General features: G+C 44.9%; 2 protein-coding genes across 2 annotated transcripts in view; one reads left to right on the forward strand and one right to left on the reverse strand.

The window, feature by feature from the left end:
- Positions 1-1813: 1813 nt before the first annotated feature.
- Positions 1814-13571, reverse strand: CUNH2orf49 (chromosome unknown C2orf49 homolog). The gene is made up of 4 exons (XM_041656514.1): positions 13364-13571; positions 11152-11318; positions 6759-7134; positions 1814-4547 (listed from the first exon to the last, which is right to left on the reverse strand). The coding sequence occupies exons 1-4, from the start codon at positions 13460-13462 to the stop codon at positions 4491-4493; spliced, it is 699 nt and encodes a 232-aa protein (XP_041512448.1). The 5' UTR covers positions 13463-13571; the 3' UTR covers positions 1814-4490.
- A 5827-nt stretch (positions 13572-19398) lies between these two features.
- The window catches only part of Tgfbrap1 (transforming growth factor beta receptor associated protein 1), a 46752-nt gene continuing 42095 nt past the window's right edge, over positions 19399-24055 (forward strand). The window contains exon 1 of the mRNA XM_041655798.1: positions 19399-19884. The gene's annotated coding sequence lies outside the window, so the exon portion shown is untranslated. The remainder of the gene's footprint in view (positions 19885-24055) is intronic.

Below are 24055 nucleotides of genomic sequence, written 5' to 3' on the forward strand. Positions count from 1 at the left end.
CTAATTTTAAGCCACGGTGATAAGATACATGGGGTTATTCCAATATTTTTTTTATCTGTTGAGGTTTGTTTTGTTACCTAGTATGTGGTCAATTTTTTTTTTTTAATCGGTCTACTCTATTTGGTGTTCTGTAAGCTTTTTCATGGTTTTAAGGGATTTCTTCCATTGTTTCTTTGAGAGAATTTTTCACTTCCTCTTTCAGGGCCTCAAAGATTCTCCTAAAGTTTTTCTTTAGGTCGTTTTCTTCTGCTTCATCGGTACTGGGGTGTTCAAGTCTTGCTATTGTAGAGCCACTGGTTTTTGCTGATGTCGTGTTGCTCTTTGTGGTGTCAAATGTCTTCTTACTTTGTCTACCCATCTTTTCCTCTGATTGGTGTAGTTGGGACTGTGTCTCTGGTGATCACTCTTCCAGGTGCCAGTGGATCCAAGGCTCAGATGGTTGCTCCTTGTGGTGGAGTTGGGGCCACAAAGCCAGTCACCATGGGCGTCACTTGACATTCCTGGAGGTTGCTGCAATCTTGGAGGTCATTCACGCTTGCTCCCATGGAAGTCACTAGCTTGGGCCTCTTCTGCAGAGGTCGTTGGCTCAGGCCTGGTGCCATGGTGGTGGATGGCTTGGGCCTGCTCTCGTGGATGTCCCTGGCTCAGGCTTGCTCCCACCGAGGTCATTTGCCTGAGCCTGGTCCTGATGAGGCCACTGGCTCGGGCCTGCTCCCACAGAGGTTGCTGTGGGCCTGCTCCTGTGGAGGTCCCTCCCTCGTACCTGCTCTGGCTGAGGTCTCTGGCTGGGGTCTGCTTCAGTGGAGGTTGCTGGCTTAGGCCTGCTCCAGCGGAGGTTCCTAGCCCGGGCCTGCCCCTGTGGAAGTTGCTGGCTCAGCCTGGTCCCACAGAGGTTGCTCCGGGTGGAGGCCACTGGCTCCCTGGGAATGGTGTTTTATGACAGCTATAGAAAAGTAACTTAGCCATAACCCAAAGCATAAAGTTTCCTTGCATCTATACATAGATTACGGAATAAATTATTGGTTTACACCTCGTCATTTCATGTTCACTGGTCTACCTACTCCATGGAATCAGGAACTGAAACACCTCACTCAACCCTAAGATACACAATATCAGGCATTTAAAAATATATAGGAACTCACATTTTTATGTTTTATTTCACAATAAGGAAATTAACTAAGTTATTAAGCAGCTAAAAAGATTAAAGATGTTTCAGTTCATAAAACACACTAGTAAAAATTAACCAAAAGCAAGGGAGAGTTTTGTCTTTGCAGTTATTTTTTGTTGTTGTTGTTCAAAATGGCAAATTACCAGAATATTTTCCAAGTTCCTTGATTTAGAACTTCAGTCTTCAAATGCAGTAACATTAAGATCCCGGCTAAGAAATCAGTCATTTAAGCTCAGGGCTGTGCTCCTGACACTGAAGAGGTATAAGCCAGAGGGCTGTGGTGAGGCCACCTCTCAAAAGTGCTTGCCCTCCCTGGGGTGGGGGTAGGGGGTTTGCTGGTGACTTTAGGTCATTTGCCCTAAGTCTCTCAATCAAGTTTCTGCTTTGTCCCATTTACTCATTATTCAGGAATACTTGGGGCTGTGCATCTTCATGTCAATCAAGATGTCTCAAACATGGCATCATTAACTGCCCTTTGATCACAACAGGTGATCAGGCTGTGTGCTGTTTGAGCGCAATGAATGCAATGTAGAAAAGATTATGCTACACACAATGATACTTCCTGAAGCAGTTTCTCCAGTCACATCAACTTAAATGAGTATTTTCCCATTTCATTTGTTTTGCAAATGACAGATCTGCTCAAGATAATTTTATTCCGTTTATTTAAATAAGGACAGGGCTACTTAAAAGACTATACATACAAAAACGTACATTACAAGGTCAACCTTTTCTATACTGAATTACAAAACTTACACAAGCATTTAGTAAAAGCACACTTAAAAACATGTTGACCAATTAGTAGCAACTCAACAATGCTCAAGTTCCACAGCAGTATGTAGAGGAAGCTCTAACACACGGGATGAGTTAATGTACTGGCAGTTTTACTTAATGTAAGTTTTTAAAAGATTCATTGCTGTTGAATGAGTCTCTACATCAGTTTTAGAACAGTCTCTCAAACTTAAGTCAACCAAACTAGAATTTCAAATAAAAACTTGAATTCTGAAGATTTTAATACCAGCCTCATGGCAAGAGTGAGCTGCTCTTCCAAGGTCTGGCAGCTGTCTAGACCAGTAAGGCTACTTTGGAAAACTATGCTGCTGTAACAGCCTTTGGGAAGCAATTTAGTGCCCTGGTGCTGCAGGGCTCCAGATTGCAGGACCCACACAGTGGTCTATGATGCCTCAGATGTAAGAGGACTAGGGTCAGACTGTCTTCACCCCTTAGTGAATGGAGTAAGGTCACAGACACAATACAACTTGCAAATCTAAGTCTGAAGCTGAGACCTAGAGAAAAAGTAGGATGGAAACGAGAGTAGGATATACACAGGTAGGAGAAAACATGGCTGACTTGCTGATGGCAGATGTGGTACCTCTTGTACCTCACAAGCTACCCACTGACTCTACTGCCATTTGTTCGCCCAACCCAGTAATCAGAACAGCTGGCCTCACTGGGATACAGAATCAGAAGCAACACTAACCCTATGTTAGTGAGTGAAGTTATTCCAGAGTGGCTCGGCACTCACACTGAGTCCTTCTAACCCACACGGAAACACTGCAGAACAAGACTCCCATGGTTGCTTCTCCAGATTCCCAGGACTTAGCATGCTTCAACACATGGAGGAAGCCAGTTCTACGATCCCCTTAGGAGGCACAGAGCCCTGTGACAGAGGGAGTACGTAATACACAGTGCCTGGTTCAATGCTTCTCCACCTCTCAAACTCAAAACAGCTCAATAATATGCTGCTATGTGAGCGTAGATGCTGAATGTTCGTAGTATAAACTTCAATTTGAAGCAACAAGGTTACACAGTTCAGCTGTTATTACCAACCTACTCTGTAAGTTAAATATACAAATTAAAAATTAATTTCACTGAGTAACTAAAAATAAGTTCCCACTGACTTAAAACTGTCAAATGGCTAACTCTCTCTTCAAAGAGAGAAATGCCGGTGGAAGCAGAAGGGTCAACTGAATATAAAATATAATATGTCATTCTACTCTAAAAGCTGCACTTTTAAAATCTCCCTTGACAACTACATATAGGAGCACAGTTCCCATCAACAATGTTAATTAATCAGCCCTGCAGATAACAATATATTTAAATTTTACTGTAGCATCAACAACTCATGCAACACTTAATATGCATCAAATTTGTCTTATGTGTACAAAGTCTGGAAAAAGAGCAGAACACTAAAAAAACTACAGGATTGATGTCTAAGAACAGTACGTACCTGCAAGGCTGAATTATGGTTTGTAAGGCTAGTCAATAACTGATCTAAAACGCTTGTTTTAACAAATCAAAAAAAGGAGATGACCCTAAGGTCTACCAACAAAGTAAACAATACAATCTCAAGATTACACATGAAAAAGGTATAAAGTATCTTTGTTTTTAGTTACAAATATAAAGGGGGGAAGCAGATACTAGAAGACATGAATGCAAAGCAAATAGTATGTTTTCACTTGCCATTATTATACAAGTGGATGATGCTATTTGCACAAAAGTAACCCTGCATGGGACACAGTCCTGCAGGAAGCCGGATTATAGCACAGGAACCTCGTTTAGTTAGGAGTCCACTTCTGTGCTGCACTCTACAGTGAATCCCATTCCAATGGCCTGACAACAATGACTGTCCACTCCCCCCTCCCACTGCCACATGGTCTGGACCTTCCTAGTGTCTACAATTCTCGCACCCTCATCCCACGCTCCCTGCCATCAAGTGATGCCTCTCACATGATCACCCAGCCTGAAGACTTTGAAGTCAGTCTCATTTTAACAAGGTAAAGCTCAGAAGAAATAGCTGAACTCACAACGAGACGTCAAGACAGACAAAAAAAGAGCAGGCAAAACCCTGCATGACAGAACATTCTAAAAATGCATGAGCAGCTTCTGAAGCTGAGAGGGAAGTGACAGCAAGCCCTAACGTTCCTCCTGCCTTCCATGGGACAACGTGGCACAAGCAACCGAAGAGCAGAAGGCTTTTCCAGCAACACCATCAACACTTTCTAGGTGAGCCCTTCACGAAAAAGGTGGTAATATTTCCCAGAATACTGCGAACTGATATATGCTTTTGCTTGGGAAGAAAAATTTATAAAGGATGTATACAAAGTTATATTTAAAAAAAAAAAAACTTTCCTAATTGGGACATGAAAATCAGGACATTTTAAGGAAGGAAAGAAGGAATGGGGAAAGGGAGGGACAATATTTATATTTTTCCAAACCTATTTTAAACCTCAAGAAAATCCCACAGTGATCAGGACCTCAGTAAACACTGTGGACTCATCTGAAAACTGCAGCTGTAGCTCTGGTGACTTCCCAGAGGTACCCTTCATGGCCAAGTGACATGTTGAATCTTCCTCTTTGTTTCTGGAGGCTTCAGGGCATTCTGGAAGACAGGAGCAGAACCAGTTTACAATGGCAGATGCCTCAGAACAGCTCATAGGGACCCGCAGGGATGGCCAAGGCTAAGCCACTACAAGAGCTCTGCTGCCACCTAGTGGGGATGGTGCTCAATTAAAAAAAAAGTATCTTCTGGCTCCCATTTGTCTATTCTGGTTCTCAAATGTTATGCACTAGTGTCACATGCACACACGCGCGCGCACACACACACACACACACACACACACACACACAGCGCCTGACCCTTATCCCACAGTACTACCATTAACTGCAGAACATAGAGGGACAGACCTCTCTTGGCTTTCTAGAAGCTCTTACAGTGTGACTCTAATGGGCAGAGCTGAGAAGTCTGGCTGCTGCAACTTGCCTCTTCCCCACCTAGCCCACCTCCTTCACCAACACCAAAATCTAAACGTCGTGAGAAATGGTGACTAAATATTACATTTCCAAATGGTACACATTCATAAACATACAGAGATCATAGCAACATAAATGTATATGTTGAGTGGACCTCAAAGGCTCACTCTTCATAGTAACTGTATTTCAGATGTGGCTTACTTTTCTTTTTTTTTATTTAAATTTATTTATTTATTAAGGATTTCTGCCTCGTCCCCGCAACCGCTTCCCATTTCCCTCCCCCTCTCCCGATCAAGTCCCCCTCCCTCATCTGCTCGAAGAGCAATCAGGGTTCCCTGACCTGTGGGAAGCCCAAGGACTGCCCACCTCTATCCAGGTCTCGTAAGGTGAGCATCCAAACTGCCTAGGCTCCCACAAAGCCAGTACGTGCAGTAGGATCAAAAACCCACTGCAATTGTTCTTGAATTCTCAGTATTCCTCATTGTCCGCTATGTCCAGCTAGTCCGGATTTATCCCATGCTTTTTCAGACCTAGGCCAGCTGGCCTTGGTGAGATCCCAATAGAACATCCCCATTGTCTTAGTGTGTGGGTGCACCTGTGTGTGCTTACTTTTCCACCTTTCATCCCACATTCTCCTGTCTTACAGGTGGTTAACACAAGCATGGGGCAGACTGGTGTGCCATGTATGCCCTGTAATCAAAGCATGGTCTACCACCTAACTGGGAGCCAAGCACCCATGACTCATGTACAAAGTCCAGGCACCCACCCAGACACTTTAGTGTGGCAGAACACAATGTATGTGAGAGACTACCCTCAGAATTCCTCTATCCTTCCAGAGTAAAGCAATTTGGTGTTTAGGGAAGAGCAGTCTCTAGGGTATGTTTAATGTAAATACAAACAGATTTAAGGCCCAGACCCAAACACTACTGCATAAACGAGCTGCCCCAGACGGTAGCATTCTGAGCCCCACTAACAAATGAATATTTAGCTTTTTAATCCCTAGACAGAAAGAGAAAATTTTAGGAAATCTGTCTTCCTGCATTCATTTTACATAGAAAGAAATGCAGAGAACTTTCAAAAACAATAATCATTGTAGAATTTTAGATTCCAGGATTCAAATATATAAGCACCAAGACATAAAAGCCAGACTACTGTGGGTGGTGGTGGTGTCCACCTTTAGCAGGTGGATCTCTGTGAATTCAAGGCCAACCTGGTCTACAGAGTGAGTTCCAGGACAGTCAGGAACACACAGAGAAATCCTCTCTCAAAAAACCAAACCAAACCAAACCAAACAGACTACCGCAGAGTTGAAGGGCAGCAAGGGGCACTGTAGATGGTAGAGTCAAGCATTCTCAAGCTGCTGAGCCTCAGAGACGCAGCACCCACCCTGGAATGGCACTCACTGAGTCATAGGGGCCCCACCCTCTGTTCCTCAGCTCGGCTCAGCCAATGAGACATGCTGTACTGCTACCAGCAGTACCTACTGGGGCGGACTGAGAGGCTGGGGAGGGGAGGGAGCATTCTCTCAGGGCTTCAGTGGGTTCTGTGTGGGTGGATCCACTAAGTCTTCCCTGCTTCAGGGACTGGTCTCAGGGTGACCCTTTACAACATCATAGTAAGGAAAGAGGTGTCAGCTTAACTATCAAAATTCCACGATAGTTTGACATGGAGTCAAATTTTAAATTCTAAACTGTTTTCAGATCTTAATTCTTTAAACAGGAAATAGGCTTGTTTTCAGCACCCCATCCCCAATAAAAGGCAAGAAGCACAGTTGGCTGACCTGGGGCTGCAGAGTAGGTGCTTGGTGCCATGGTCAATATGAAAGACACCCCACACTTACCGTGGTCTCTGTCTCTTCCTTAGGAGCAGCCCGCTTTAATTTCACGGGAGTAGTTCCCACAGGGGACAAAGGCGGCGACTTCACAGGACCGGAAGGACTTTTCCTATGTGTTAAGTCATGGTTCTGTTTAGTGTCATTATTATTGTGCTCCATTTTATTGTTCATGGGCAAATTGGAAAACAAAACTAGGGGTGAAACCCTGGAAGAGGAATTTGGTATCTTCTGCAAGGCATCCCGGGTAGAGCCTGTCTGGGCGGGAGGCTTGAGACGCTCGTCCGCTCCGTTCTCTGTCCTTTTCACTTTGATGCTTGTGCTTGTTGAGCTCCCGTCGAACACAATGAGGGGTCTTTTCCTTAATCCATCCACAGCACCACTCCTGAAATCAGAGAGACATTCTCTTCAGAAGCACCTCACAGGCTGGCAGATCAGAACAATAAGCAACAAAATTTACTGACCAGACTGAGGTAAAGGGAACTATTGGAAATAAGACTTACAGGTCCAAAGCAACAATTTTCTAGTGCTTTAAAGTAAAAAATATTTCTTTATAATAAATTCTGTTATCTTTTATAAAAACATTTCTAAAATGTGAATGGGATGCCCCTCATAGTCTTGGGAATTGAATGCTTGATCTCCATTTGGTGATGTTGCTTGGGCAGTTTAGGAGGTGTGGCCGTGCTAGAGGAGCACCTCAGTGAAGGAGGCTGTGAGAGTTAAAGACTCCTGCCAACTGGGTTTTGATCCTACTGCACGCACCGGCTTCGTGGGAGCCTAGGCTGTTCACCTTACTAGACCTGGAAGGAGGTGGGAGGTCCTTGGACTCCCCACAGGGCAGGGAACCCTGACTGCTCTTTGGGCTGATGAGAGAGGGGGAGTTGATTGGGGGAGGGGGAGGGAAATAAGAGGCGGTGGCGGGGAAGACAGAAATCTTAAATAAATAAATAAATAAATGGCTCCTGCCAATCCCAGTTTGTCCTCTATTTCCTGTCTACAGTTCAAGATGTGAGCTCTCAACTGTGTCAGCCTGCTGATCCCATCTCGGACGCATCTTTCTGGAACGGTAAACCCCTCTTTCTACAAATTGCCTTGATCTTGGTGTTGTATCAAACAAATAAAAAAGTATGGGAAATAAATATTAATTAGCTCCACAATAAAAAAGAGCAGCTTATTGGTACTGCTATCCTGACCAGGCAATCGCACTCAATTATTGTTTTACAAAGAGAAACTAAAACAGCAACAAGACTCCCACAGTGGTAGCTCACAAACAACAAAGAGAAACTTTATTGTAAACACCAAGTGTCTCTAATGTCTGGACACTTTATAATCAGTGATTAAAATATCTGTACAGTTTTAAGTATGAGGTTTGATGAGTCATCATGACCACTGGTTAATTAATTGGTGCATCTGAAGCACAGGACTGAATATTGCAGGAAATTATATTTGTAGATTTAAACACATAGAATAAAAACAAGGTATAGAAGATTTCAAACGGTAGCCAGCACAGGGCACTTGTAGGGAATGGAGTTTGCGGGGCTGGGTACCGCTCTGGATGAACAATGGGGTAGGGATGAGTGAAAGCAAAAGCTGGGGCTGTAGGGATGCTTCAGTAAGCTAATTTATTGTTTACAGAGCACAAGTACTCTAGAAATCTGCTGTAAACTAAGAACATGGTGTTTACAGACCAAGGGAGCAAGCTCATACCGTGAAACACAGCCTTATTCTTCATTCAGGCATGGCGAGGCCTCCATGCACACCCTCATCTTAGGTCAGTTACATCATCTGAGGGAGGGTGGCATTATGGAGCCACAAGGCTCTAGGGCAGTGGTTCTCAACGTTCCTAATGCTGTGATCCTTTAATACAGTTCCTCATGTTGTGCTGACCTCCAACCATAAAATTTTTTCATTGCTACTTCATAACTATAATTTTGCTACTGCTATGAACTGATGTAAATATCTCTGTTTTCCATAGGTCTTACTGGAAAGGGTCCTTCAACCTGGGTTGAACCAAGGTCGAGAACCAAGGGTTAAAAATCACTGACTCAGAGACTCGTGCCATTTGGAGTTTGCTCTGCTTCCTGTGTGAAGTTTGAGATGTGAGCCCTCAGCTATTGCTGCCACCCTGCTTTCTACAGTGCTCCTCCTGGGATGGCGATGGATTCTCTGCCCTCTGGAGTCATAAGCCAGATAAACTCTTCCTCCCAGAAGGTGCACTGGCCATGGTGCTTTATCACAGCCACAGAAATCCAACTAACAGACTGTGTGGGCAAGTTAGGGCATTCCTCTGGATCTCAGTTTCTCCACACAAACAATAATGAGTTCAACAAAACAGGACACTTCTAAATCCTTGCAACTATAACGCCCTGGTTCCAGAGCCAAACTGTAAAGTTCTGGGTATATGCATGAGTGGAGCTGGGGCAGGGGTCATACGGGGCTGGGTGTCAGACCCAGACCGTGTGCACTGTCTAGGTAAGTGTTCTACAACTAAGCTGAAACTCGGCCCCCAAACCACTAATTGTTAAAATAAAGCCAAATCTTTTCCAAACAATACCCAGAGGCTGTCATACAAAGTTTAGCTTTAAAGGAGAGTATGATCAGCATTCAAAGTTTTATTACTAGGACAAGTGCTGGAATGTGCTAATAGCACTGCTTGAGTTTAAGAATGTAAACAAAGCCGGGCGATGGTGGCGCAGGCCTTTAATCCCAGCACTCGGGAGGCAGAGGCAGGCGGCTCTCTGTGAGTTCGAGACCAGCCTGGTCTACAGAGCTAATTCCAGGACAGGCTCCAAAGCCACAGAGAAACTCTGTCTCGAAAAACAAAAAAAAAAACAAAACAAAACAAAAAAAAAAACAAAAAAAAATGTAAACAAAATGAAAGGTATATGTAACAGTTCAGAGGCTTGTGAAAGTTACACTAATGTGTAGCTTGTACTAACTGTAGGGGAAGCCCAGCCAATCACCTTGCTTGAATGGCGGGATCCCCTGAGGCTATTATTTACTTATAAATATTGCAGGTGTGCTCTTTTCATTGGAATCTTGGTTTTGTAAGTTATTCCCTTCTTCCCTTAATAAAGCTGATATCAAAGCTAGCCTGATTAATCCAATTTGCTGGTCGATTACGCCGCATCAACTAACATCTAATCACTTCTGCTCAAAAGCAAGACTACATTTGTATTCCTTTCCCCCAAGACTGAGAGCATACATATATCCAACTACTCACACTGCCCAATGACCTCAGCTGAGAGACTCATGAGGGATCAAAACTATTGATCAAGTTAGACTTACAGCCTCCCTGTCTCCCCATCCCTCCAGTCCTCACCCTACTATCTCTAGTGCATTGCCTATGACAGAGCCTTACATAGAGAGTAGAGAAAGCCCGAGTAACTGATCTATACCATTACGTATTACATAATATATACACAATATACATAATACATATTAGAGCAAACACTCTTTAGAATGCCATCCTCACCAGGTAATGAGTAACATTCATTAATACTATGTAATTCTTTTAAAAAATAATTTGCTTACAGTTTTATGACAGTTTTCCTGAAACTTAAGTCTTTTAAGAATTAAATGACAATGCCCAAAGTTAGGTAACAGACTCTTCGTTTCCACATTAGTCAAGTCTTACCTGACTCCTCTTTTTCCTCAAAAGTCAACAAATACTACTGGTTCTACCTACAAAATACATCTAGACCCTAGCCCATCCAATCACCTACTTTAGTCAAAACTATCATTTATTGCCTGGGTTACAGCACGGCCTTCTTAATCGAGTTCCAAAACCATTCTTGCAACTGCCCATCGTACCTACCCAGTTCAGTAAGGAGAGTGGTCCTGTTAAAACACCGTCTAGTGCGGTCACCACTGCCACTGCCTCAAAACCTTCTCACTGTCTCTCATCTCAGAGGAAAGCGAAAATTTCCCGAACCCATAGGCTTCACTTGAACCCACAATCCCTACCATTCATTCATAGCAGATGTTTTACCTCCATCTCTTTCCCAACCTAGACCTGATGCATGGTGGGCACTCTGCAGTTCCAGGTTCTCAGAGAGTGGAACGAGACAAATCTCTACCTCTTACAGGTCCTTCTACTGAAATGTCACTCTGTGATGAAGCAGTTGTTGGCCACTTTACCCAAAACTGCCATTATCTCCCTACGGTTTACCTGTCTCCATAGCACATTATCTCAAGGAAAGCATGAAAAAAAGGGATGTCAACACTGTCGGCTACAGCAATCACAGTATTTGGTGTTCCATTAACAATTACCAAATGAATGTCTTTGGCGGGGGGGCTATATTTATCTGGTAGGAAAAAAAAACAGAACAAAACAAAAACAAAACCCTTCAGTCATGAAGGATTAGATGAAGCCGTGAAACCTAAAACCACTAGAAAGTACCTTTTGGTCTCAACTTTTCCTTCATGTTGTTCTCTTTTCTTTTCCATCATCTTCCCCCATCTATTCTTTGGCAACTCCCTCTGAGGCAGTGGTATGGCATGCTGGACGTAAAGGTCAGTAAGGTTGTCTTTGTTTACTCTTACATCATTCTCAACAGCTATGTTCTTCTGTGGGAGAGGAAACAAAAATTATCTTAAAACAACGTCTTTTATTTAAAAACTACCTATCTGCATAACACAGTAAAAAGCATTATGCTGAAATAATTATCAAACTATTTTCACAATTATATCCATTTAAAGTATCCTATAAAGTATTATTAGATAGGGTATTAAAGACCCACTAAACTCCACAAATATTAAGTTGATCTTAGAGTGGTCATATGCCCTCGCTGTAGAGGACTTCTGCAGAACTGTCCAATTCTAGTAGAACAGGACTGTTACCACCGCCGCCACAACCTCAATCTATATGAAAATGGGGCATTATCTGAGGAACACAGACAAAAGAAAGGTACCATCCAATTCTGTCCATAAACTACTTTTGAGTATGATCATCAAAATCAAATTGGTGGGGTAGGATCTCAGTCTCACCCTGTGTTTATTTCTCATGTTTCTTTAATGTGGGGGGTGGGCACCTGTTTTTGTTTTGTTTTGTTGGTGCTGGGAACTAAACTCAGTTCCTTTATGCATGTCAAGCACTGTCTTTACCGTGGAGACCTCCCCACCCCAACACACACACACACACACACATTTTTCCTGTATTGCTTTTTGAAATGAGAGATCTCTGTAGAGCTTTTTGAAATGACAGAGTCTCCTGCATAACTTTTGAAATGAGCTTAAACTACTCCTGCAGAAGGCAACTGAACCCCCCATTTTGACGACAGTAACAGAACACCATGCCCCACCACATTTCCACTGTTCAACTCACTGTCCAACCACACAAGCCTAAATAACCCCACTCTCTCGCATTCCCCAACTTCCTCTCAACATCATGAAGTACACTAATGCAAAACACATAGCAAAAGCTGGAGAAATGTAAGCTTTGTAAAACTGAAAAAAAAAAGCCAGCTGACTAGCTTGACTACTCCATTTTTAAAATATTAAATCATGTCTCCTTCATATAGTGTATTGCTGACCTTCATCTTGAATTCACTCAGGGGTGGAGCACTCTGAAACTCTTGCACAATATTCCCAGAGGATGTCATTTGTCTGGAAAGCACTGAAAAACTGGCTTCTAGCAGCAGGGCTTAAAACTTGCTGTTCTTAGCAGGGTGGCACAGGCCTTTGATCCCAGAGGTTAAAGAGAGGCAGGGACAGGCAGATCTCTGTGAGTTCGAGGCCAGCCTGGTCTAGTAAAACAGGCTCCAAAGTTACAGAGAAATCCTGTCTCGAAGAAAAAAGTGCTGTTCTTGGGTCAAGAGCAAGAACTAGTTAAAATGCACTTTCAGGGCACATCCGAAACCTATTTAATGAGACACTGACGATGGAGCTCAGTATGTTTCACTAAAACCTCGCTAATCCTGGATTGCTTAAAAGCTTCAGAACCACGGGTTAAAGGCCACCTTTAAAATAACGTCTGGGGAACTGCAGTTAATGAAACATAGGATAGTTAGAGGAAGAAAAAACATGGAAAACAAAGCGTGTCACATGAAACTCTAGCGAAAATTTCATTAATTTGGATAAAACCGATCCCGTTTTTCTTTGATGCTTTGCTTATTATCTTAGGTCACGCCAGCTTGTTGGAGGGGGGAGCAAACCACGAGAAAGCCAGGTGCCTTAAGTTCTCCTAACGGTGACCGTGTCCACATAGCGATCCTAGGAAGTAAGACTCTGGGACTCTCTCTGGGACTCAGTTTCGGCGTCTCTACGGGAGGCGAAAAGCTGAGTAACAGACTATTTCTCAGATGCTCTGGATCCAGCCCTGGCTGCACCAGACTTCTCCCGTCTGTGTCTTCCCCCAGCCCCTCTCTTCCGTAGGCCGTTGCTTGCACAGAAGCAGCGGAGGTCGTCTGAGACGCCCTCTCCGAGCTACCGAGGATTGTTTTTGTTTTTTTTTTTTTCGGGGATTCCAGCCACTCTCTCGAGGTTTCCTTTGGGACTGCGAGCTAGGCAAGCCCCACCGGATCTGTGTGGGCGGGGAGCGGCCACGAGCCTCCCGCAGGCCTGCCCGTCCTCCCGGCTGCCCGTCGGTCCTCAGTCGGGCCCGAATGCCCCACCTGCTCCAGGGTGAGAAGGAGGAACTCCTGGGACAGCAGCTCAGGGTGCAGCAGCAGCTCGGCGTCCGTGCAGCTGCGACCGCCCACATCCCCCGCCATGGTCGTCGCCAGGAGACCCCTGGCCGGCTACCCACAAAGCACCGCGGCGGAAGCGTCGCGGAAGTGACATACGGGGGCGGGACTCCGGTGTCACTCGGCGCGCCTGAGCCCTGATGCCTTCTGCGGAGGGAGGAGTGTGGGGCCGGCTGCCCTGGCTGAGGCGGCTCAGCCGAGAGGATGGGCTAGGATGCCGAGCTCAGGGGCAGCCAGGTCGCGCCGCGTCGGAAACACGGAAGGCGAAGCTACCCGAGCGGGCGGCCATTGGTCGCGCCTCCTGTGACGTCCCATGGCAGAGGCCGCAGGGATTCTCCCCACTGCTTGGAGAGACAGAATCGACCGAGAGGGCGGACAACCCTGGCCCCAATTGGCACGTCCTTCTTTTCGCTTTTTACGATGTCTCTATCGTTGATGACCTAATTTCCCTTCTACATAAAGTAAGCCCGATATGGCCAGGCCATAGAATTAATTCTCTGTAATCCTCGCACCTAAGCACCCAAGTTTTGTTCCCTGGAACGATACTTTAAAGCAACCAGCTCACACGTGAAAAGTGACAACTAGCAGAAAAAGTGGCAGCGACACAGTTATTCCGCAGAACAGCTTGGTGTATTACTAGGAGGCTTGTTTCTCGGTTGGGAAAAATGAGGCACAGAAAGGGTAATTGGAGTTCACAGACTGACAGTAGCGAAGAAGCAAGCAAATTGCCTCTGCGCTTACTAATAATTACAATGAAGTAATAGTCTTTACTTAGGACAAAAAGTTGTAGGCTTCAACTATGTTCTAATAATTGTGAGAAGTTTGTCCTGCTTTGCTTTAATCGTTCATGGAAAGAGATAGAGACCTCGAGTTTTGCACATTTAAAAGTTGCACTTCATTACATGTTTTGGGCGCATATTTTTTATGTTCTATAATATATCCCCTTATTGGAAACAGTTGAATTGTCTATGAAAATATGAGCAACTGGGAGTGAGATGTTAAATTATGAGATAAAGCTGAGAGAATCTTGCAAATTTTTCAAGTTGTTTATGTGATACTTTAGGGACAGGAACAATTTCAGAGCTGGGGAAAAATTTAAAGTTGGTGCCTACAACGCTATCCCATCCAGTGTTTTTATTTTTGTGTCTAGGAAGCTGATCTCGTGACCTACTCTGAAATGAGCCGTCTTAAAGCTGGGCTGAATGTACAGAATTGGAATTAAGTGCCTTAGCTTTGTAATATTGTGGTGCTGTTCTATATTCAAATTAACGTTTATATTGTCATATAATAATGAAACCAGCTTGGGTGGCATCGTTGTCTCCATTTCCTTCACTGGGAAGTCATCTTAGTGGCTAAAGTAGGTGCTTTTTCAGGGAACCTGTACTTGAAACCAAGTCCAGTTTTCATTGCTGCACAGTCATTGGGCGAGTAGATCTCTTAGCCTCAGTTCCTTCCTCGGGAAACAGTTGAGGAATGAGAAAATTGGGATAATACATGAGGTGTATGTATTTGTGAAGCACTGAGTGATGTTAGAAAGGTATTGGTCATAGAATGCAAAGAAGGGGAAAGGGGGCCAATTTTGGTGTGGGTCAGCCATGGATTATAACCCCATTCCCACTCTCACTGAGGACAGCCACTTCCTCTCCCTTATAGCTTCTTATCTCCAAGATAAAATTACAATTGTCTCACAGTGTTGTAAGGATGACACCTAAAGTATGTCAAATGCCTCTCCAGTTTCTTCCATCTTGTAACCTGTTGATTGGCATCACGGGAGAGACGTAGCAAGAAGGCAGTGTATGAAGCAGCAAGTTTAACAGTCTGGAAATGTGGTCCCAAGCCCTTGCAATACTCCTTATCCTTGTGGATCTCCGGACCTATCACCCCAGCTGAAGCCTCAGACTTTTCATCTGCAAACATATTGTGACAGGTAAGATCTGTCCTTTTATTAAAAAAAAAAAAAAACCTACTCCCAGTACCCACCCAAAGCACTTCCTGGCTTAAAATAAATCCACTAGAACTATTCTGGGTACATCTAAACCAGAAACCACAAGACAAAAAAAAAAGATTATGAGAGAAGGAACTATACTGAGTTTCATATCAATCCTTTTCTACCCCCAAGGGAAATAGGCTCTTGTTGCAATGCCTGCTTGCTCCTCCCCAGGCAGAGCCTCTTTTGAGTAGAGCTCTGGGGAGTCTACACTTTGCCAACTGTGTTTCATTGGAGTTTATTTCTTAGGCTAGTGAAAAAGCCCTAGAGTGTAATTTTTTTTAAAAAAAATTGGGGTCATACTTCAAATATGTTCAGGCTGAAGGGCTGCTTCAAGATGATTTCAACCACACTATATGACGAAGATACCAAAACCAAGCTCCAAAAGCAGGAGCCAGGAACCAAAAGACTGAAAACCAATTATCAATGAGGAAAAAGACTACCATGGGCTGTGAGGATCTGATGCCTCTGGCATCTCCTCTTGACATATATGAGCTTTCCAGTCTAGACACAGACCAGAGGGAAGTCTACCATGTTGGTGAGAATATTGTCAGTGTAACATGATGGGAGCTTCAAACAGAAAGAAGGTTTAGTCATTAACATTCTGATTTAGTAACTCTAGCGAACAGAGACAAAGCCAAGGGGAACCAACCAGCCATGGGTCTCGTTCACCCCTCCCTAGAAGGTGAATAAGGCAAGTTCCCTGAGTTTCTAGCCACTTCCGTACCACGTTCACTAGTGTGCATCAAGTTGCATTTAGTTGGGTCTCAGTAGGTTTTGGTGGCCAGGATGATGACAAATGCTTTTAATCCTAGCACTTGGGAGCCTGAGCCTGAGGCAAGTCTGGGTTACACTGTGAAATCTTGTCTCAAAACAAAAACAATAAATAAAAATGTTTGTAGGATGAGTAACTCAGGAGAATATTCTCTAAGAACTTTAGGTATTGATTCTGTTTGTAGATCAAGTAAACCTTAAGATACTGGGCTACAAATGTTTATTTATGTAGTCTATGGTTTTTATGTTTGTGAACTTTGTATGTACCCCGTGCCCAAGGAGTCCAGAGTAGGGCATTGGATTTCCTGAAACTGGAGTTACAGATGGTTGTAAGTTGCCATGAGGATTCTGGAAATGGAACCTGGGTCCTCTGCAAGAATGGCTAGTGGGTTTTTTTTTTTATGACTGAGCTGTCTTCCTAACCTCTAGAGATATGTGTTATTTTTCAAAAATTCATCTGAGCATAAGACAAAGAACTTCAAAGTGAAAGTAACAGTTAATAAAATGCTTCACATTCTGGATTTGTGTTTTTGCCTATTAGTGTTTATAGCACTGTAAATGGCAATATTAGTGCTTCTCCTCCTTCAGTGTCTTAGTGTGTGCAGACATACTGATGAGTACTTGGTGGCTCACAGACACAAGAGACATGTTTCTCATAGTTCTGGAGTCTGAGAGAGCCAAGGTGCTGGAGAATTTGGCATCTAGTGAGCATCCATTCCACAGAGATGGTGACATCTCACTGTGTCCTCCACATGGCACATGGCAGAGGGGTAAAGGGTTCCACTTTAAGATGATCCCACTCATGGACTTTATCCTAAAGGTGTTACCTCTTAATACTGTTATCCTGGGGAATATGTTTCTGCAGGAATTTGGGAGCATGCAAACATTGAGATCAAGGCACTTTTCTCAAGGGTTACTTCTTTTTATCTTTTGGTCTTCAGCCTCCAGCACAGTGCCTGCCACACAGCAAGAACTGCTAAGTCTGTGCTGGATGATTCTTAGGCACTTCCTACCTGAGCTCTATTGTCACCAAACCTCTAAAGCACATTATTTTTGACTTTTTAGTTTGGTTAGGTAAGCTTTTCTTGCACACATCTCCCTAATTTAGTGATTTTCAAAACAGTAAGCTCCCCGAGACAGTCTGACTTATGACATAGCACTTGGCATGAAGAAGCTGCCCAGGAAGTAGCTGATTGAGTAATAACTGAAAATTTTATTTTGATAGAGCTAAAGTACAAGTATATGAAATGATTATATATCATTACATGAGCTAATATTATACAATAAAAGCTCTAAAAACATAGCATATTATAAGCCATGTTTACTTTTAAAATCATAAATGTCTTTAACCTGATCTTTAAAAGTGACGTCCAAACATAATAGATGTTAGCTAATTGTCAAGCATGTTAGATACATTCTTAAGAATGGTACATGTTGGAATCAGAGATTACTAGCATTAAGACCCTCTGGGGTTAGTTACATGGCTGTGTGGTAAAGAGCATCTTTACCACATGAACAGGTCCCCAGTTTCACCCCAGCATCACTAGTAAGGGTCTTTTGTATATTAATGTTGAGCATTAAATCACCCAATTAAAAAAAAAACTGGCTGAGTGCTTTCTATATGCAAGAAGATAGAACTGATAGAATTGGGTACAGAGCACAAGACAGAAGATACTACCTTTTGGAAGTGTTTGTCAGCTGTTGAAGCATGCAGTTGTAGTTAGGAAATGCCTCATTTTCTTTAGTCTTCTGTCAGAACACATCTTTTCACATCCTATGAACTGTCATTATAGTGTCTGATATGGGCCAAGGGGTTCCATTTGAGGGGCTAGAGATGACTCAGCGGTTGAAGTGCCTGCTGCTCTTACAGAGGACCTGAGTTTGGTTCTCACAGCCGTCTGTAACTCCAGGTCCACATCTGATACATTTCCTGGGCTCGGAGTGCTCCTGTACCCACGTGATGCACATACATGCAAGCAAAACACTCATGCATATATAAAAGTAATTTTTAAAACATTCATTTCAAAATCATGACACTATATTTGTTTTTAAATGGACCCAAAAGAAACAACGTAAAGAACTTAACTAGCTTATGAAGATATCTAAGCACGTTTCATAGTCCAGGCATTATGTAAAGGGAGTTCATTTGTGATGTAGATGAATCAGTATGTCCCTAGAACAGATGTTACAACAATAAAGCTTGCTATTTAAAAAAGCCTATGGTAAGCCTTCTCATGAAGAAAATATTTATGCTGAGTGGTGGTGGCACACGCTTTTAATCCCAGCCCTTGGGAGGCAGAGGCAGGCGGATCTCTGTAGTAGACCAGCCAGTCTGGTCTACAGAGTGAGTTCTAGGTCAGGCTCTAAAGTTTTATAGAGGAACCCTGTCTCGAAAAAACAAACAACAACAAAAAAAGAAACTACTTATTTCTGATTTACATCTCTTTGTTTGATTACTCTTCACTCCTGGATCATATAAGTGGAATGTAAAACTTGTTGCATAAACTATTTTGATAATAGAGCTTAATTTTTTTGTTGCAAACATACTGTGTTATTGAATTCTGAGTCTCTTCTTTGAATCTTACTAGAATGAGACTCAGGACAAGTCATCTACTTCTCTTTGCCTCAATAAAATGGGGCTCTTGAAGTATGCACCTCGTAAAGGTAGGACAAGGTATAAACTGCCGGACAGCACTGAACTCAAGAATCTATAATCAGCCAGTAGAGGTTCCCTCAGAAGCTAGTCTTTCTAGAGCTTCATCCCCACCAGCTTTCCTTCTTTGGGGGGAAAAAAAAACCTACAGAATAGTGTGTTGCCCACTCTTGGGGTTTGGGGTGGCATCTTTCCTACACACTCTGGGGACAGGGCCATGGGAGTGGGGGAACCCTAAGCCACCTCAATATCAAGTTCTCAAGTCAGGGGAAATAACTGGAGAAGCCTGTCTGGTTTGTTTGTTGCCGATAGCACTTCCTAACCCTTAATCAGGAAACTGGGTTTTAATTCTACACAGAAGAATGATTCTATGATTCTTCACCACTGCTTGTCACAAAGGAGTGGCCATTGATGGACTGCCCTTAAAGAAGTAGGTGGAATCGCCCCGGGGCGCCCAACTAGGAAGGAAAGGCCTGCAAAGACGCTCCTCTCTCCGGGACCTGCAATCCTACAGCCTGGACTAGCAGTGGGCCTGGGCACTGACAGGCCAGGCCCCCAGTTGGCACACTGCGGTCCAGGAGGCATCCCCACTTGCCAAGTCGGGCCCGGGCTGTCAGGCCGTCCACCCGTCTGTCCAGCAGACATTTCTCCGAGCCTCCGCTTGCCCAGCGCTGCTCTGTAGTAGGCAGCCATGGTTGGGAAAGCGGAGAAGATGAGGCGGCGCTTCCTCCGCGCTTCCCAGGCGGCCGGCCGAGACTCTGCCCTCCCGGGGGCGGCGGTCGGAGTCGGCGCCGCCTGCGCACTGGCCGGCGCGCGCTCGCCCTCCGTCCAGACCGCCGAGCCCTGATGCGGAGCCCCCCAGCGGCGCACGGCGGCCTGGGCACCGGCGAGCGCCCGCCCTCCCTCCGCCGGCGCCGGGCGGCGGCCCACGTGACGGGAAGCGGCGGCGGCGGGGCCGGCAGCCCAGGAGCCGCGGCCGGAGCGGGCGGCGGGGCCCCCAGGCCGCGGGCGGCGCGGGACAGCTGCGCTGAGCTGGTGAGAGGCGAGGGACGGCTTGGGGGAGCCGCGGGTGCGCGATCGGCCCTGGCGAGCGCCCGCGCAGGTGCAGCGGGGCGAGAGCGGGCGGGTGCCTGCATGACTGGGCCAGCTGTGCCGCCGGGGCCCGGCGTGCAAGCTGGGGGAACCTGGGGTGTTCACCCGCGCGGGGTCACTGTGTACCCTGTGATCTGGGGGTGTGTCAGTGTAAGGCAGAGGAAAATCCGAGAGACCTAGCCCTTGAACTTGCGTTTCTGGGGAGAGAGAGAGATCAGGATCAGGAAGGACTGTGCTGGTGCGCCTCCACCCTTTGGGTGGAAGGGTTGGGGTGCGTGTGGAATTGAAGTTTCCCGAGCTCTGTGGATTAGGGGTTGAAATTGGGGTCGGTCTCAGGTCTGAATTGAGAGACTGGGGGAGACCAGGCGGGGGAATGCTGAAGAGGAAAGAGGAGGCCTGTGTCTGATCACCCTGGTCCCAGTGTTTACCATGGGTGCACCAGATCAGGGAGTTGCTCCCCAGTGGGACTTTTCCTTCCGTAGCCTTCTGCCTGACTTCTTAGAGTGCTTCATAAGGCTGTGCAGTTGCCTCCTGGTCTTGCTTCTGTCAAAGGACTGTTGGTTGAGTCTCAGAGGCCGCTGCTCTGGGGCTACAACTGGGTGCTCAAGTGGAGTTCACACTGCTTCTTAGTCGGGGGCTGGAGTCCAGCAGATATGATTGATCACCCCTGTGCTTTGGGCAAGGCCTGCTGGGTCAGGAGGGCAGGCGGGCAACATTGGTGTTAATGTGGTGGCACGGGAAGACTCCGAGAAGGGGTGCCCTGTGAGCTGGCCTGCCTGCCTGCTGCTGGCCGGAGCACGGGGACAGAGACCTGCTGGTGTGCTGTGTGCTGCACTCTGATGCTGGTGGTCAGGATTCTTTCTTGGTCAGCAAAGATGAGGACTCACAGCTCCAGGGTCAGAAAGGAAGAGACATTTGGACAGCTGCTTCCTTTTCTTTTTCCGTTCCTTTCTGCTAACCAAGCAACTACCACTTTGGTCAAAGACTGCTTGACCAGAATCCCCAAGAACCTGCCCACAGCACCTTTCCCCAGACCCTGGTTTATCACACTCCGTGGCCACGATGAGGGTGAGGCTGTGGGTGTAGATCCCACTCCTGTCACTTCCTAACAGTGACCTTTGGATGCCATTTTCCTGATCAAAACGGGAAGAATAGGGTGTGGTGGTACCTGCATTCAGGAGATAGAGGTAGAAAGACAGGGAGTTCAGGACCGTCATCAGCCATTCATGACTGTGTATCACGTTTGAGACCGGCCTAGCTTACACGAGGCCCTGTCTTATCTCCCCTTTTTCACCAAGTAGGGCTAATTTTACAAAAGGTGTGTGAATTCCCATAAAATATTCATGTGAGGCATCTATCATAAGACCTGACACTTAAGAGAAATAAAGTAAATGATTGTTCACAAGTAGAAATGAGAGCGTAAGGCCATGCTTCCTTCCACTCTCAAAACCCAGGGTTCTATGCTCTGAGCAATCGTTGATCCCATGGAGGTGTGACTGTGGAGTTAGGCTGTGGATTCTGGATTTCAGTTCACTGTCCATGCCAAGGTGAGAGTTTTCAGCTCATTGGGAAGACTTGGTAGGACTCTTGGCCTTCCTTTCCTCTGCCATTCTTCCTTCACTCTTATCTGAGGAGCAGTCCTAGAGCTGGGGACAGAGCTGTTCACTGCAGCAGGCCTGCAGCACCGAGTCAGCCTTGGCCTAAACTCTCTGGAGATGAAGATTGGTACTGCCCTGTGTGTCACAGTAGCTTCTTCTAGTTGTGAAGCTGACGACGCCTGGAGCTTGCTGCTTAAAAAGCAACACTGGGGCCTGAGGATGGAGCTCAGAGAGTATGGAGCTAGCCTGCATGAAGGAAGCCTTGGGCTCCATCTCTAACGCCACATAAAGCCAGGTGCAATGGCACAAGTCTGTCATTCCTCCACTTGGGAGGGGAAGCAGAAGGATCTGAGTTCAAGGTCTTCTTTAGCTACAGAGAGGAGCCTGTTTAAAAAAAAAAATCCTAGCCGGGCGGTGGTGGCGCACGCCTTTAATCCCAGCACTCGGGAGGCAGAGGCAGGCGGATCTCTGTGAGTTCGAGACCAGCCTGGTCTACAAGAGCTAGTTCCAGGAGAGGCTCCAAAACCACAGAGAAACCCTGTCTCGAAAAACCAAAAAAAAAAAAAAAAAAAAAAAATCCTGCCCAAATGAATAGGGGCCTGGCACAAATGTAAATGAAGGTTTTGAAAACAAACAAAAACACTGCATTTTTTTCCAGACCTGACTTGCAATTAGCATTTCTGCTTTTTACAGTTATTAAAAGCCTTTTATGCTAATGTTAAAGCTTTGATCCCTTATAAAAATGACTCAGTTTCCCTGATTGGGTTAAACATCTCTTCTTGGTCAGGATCCAGTCCTCATCAGAAAGACATTCAAGTCATGATTTGTGGCAGCCAGGTGTTTGGGTTCTGCAGAATAATTTGGCTGAGATCTTACAACTCCTCTCCTTTGTGGCAAACCCGCCTGCTTTATTATATGAAAAAATACATGACCACTAAACAGACGCAAAACTTAACTCAGTCTGGGACTACCCCAAATAAGGTTGAGTGCATTCTGGCCATCCCAGCACCCCAGAGACTAAATCAATGGAATTCTGTGTTTGAGACTAGCCTTGGCTACATGACAAGATCCTGACTCAATCTAGGCATGGTAGTGCACATCTGTAGTCCCAGTACTCAAGAGGCCAAGACAGGAGGATCAGTTTGAGATAGAGGCCAGGCTGGCTCATAGTGAATTCCAGGGCAACCTGGACTACAGTGGTGTCAAGCAAGTAGCGCCCTGCCACCGCACAACACAAACAAAATACGAAGAGAGAAATGGAGAAAGGAATAGAGGAAAGGAATGTAGCAAATTAAAAATAACTATGACCAACCCAGTCCTTGGGGCTCTCATGAGGGTCAGCCATAGTGTTCTCAGGGATACGTTGTCTGGTACCCATCCAGGCTTGAGCATCCTTTGGACTATACATGTTAAATACAGCATCCATTCTTGAGTCAGCATGACACCTGTTAAGGGCCTGTGCTTTGGCCTTAAGATGCCTAGATGGAGTCTCAGTTCTCCAAATACCAACTGTGATCAATCAAACTATCTAAATTACCCTGTCCTCCTGAGGTAACTAGGTGACAGTGTTGGAGAAACCTACAATGGAATCCAAACCCTGTATATAGATGGTACAGCTAGTAATGTTATTCTGCTAAAGCGCCAGTCTCAGTAAATGCCACTTTGTCACAGTACTCTTGCAATATATATATTTTCTGTCTAGAGCAGGAGTTGGTCTAATTTTATGTATTCATAAATTAAAATATTATGATGTATCTGCAAATGTCTTTCTGCTTCTGGATAACTGATCTTACAGCTGCTTTTATTTCATTTGTTTGTTCTTGTGCTATGGCTTTTCATTTTGTTTGTTTTTACATGGACTTTTTGTGTATGTGTGGACACATGCATGCATGCAGGTTGGAGAAGAGCTTGCAGGAATAGGTTCTTTCCTTCCACCACAATGTGGGTTCCAGGATTAAACTCAGGTCATCCAACTTAGTGGCAGGTGCCCTTATTTGCTGAGCCACCTCCCTAGCTTTGCTGCGGCCAACAGCCCAAGAGGTGGTGGGTGGCCTCGTGTAACCTGCTGCCGCAGAAGGGGCAGACACTCACCTAGTGTAGGGCATCCATCTCATTGAGCAGTCCCCACACGCTCGTCTTGCCCTTTATCTTCTAATATAAGAGGCATTTATGGTTAATAATTGTGAAGATTTCAAATATCTATGCTATTTGAGAAAAGGCCCTTAAATATGGATTTGATATAAACTAAATACTGGATTTAGGTGAATTCAGAAATTGTGAGTAGATCACTTACATATGGGATAAATATATGCTTCCATGAAGTGAAATTCCAAGTGAAAATTGTGAATTCTAGTGAGTTTACTGAATGGATTCTTTTTATAGTCCCATCATTAAACTAGTTTGGGAAAGCAAATAATTTATAGAAAAATGCGTATCATAAAAATTAATGTGTAAAGCTAATAATAAAGTGTGTGGTTACTCTACATCAGTCATACCACTATTACACCAGTCAAAAC

The sequence above is a fragment of the Microtus oregoni genome, unplaced genomic scaffold, assembly GCF_018167655.1.
Source record: "Microtus oregoni isolate MIOR12 unplaced genomic scaffold, Mior012 000007F_ref0000211, whole genome shotgun sequence".
Taxonomy (NCBI): domain Eukaryota; kingdom Metazoa; phylum Chordata; class Mammalia; order Rodentia; family Cricetidae; genus Microtus; species Microtus oregoni.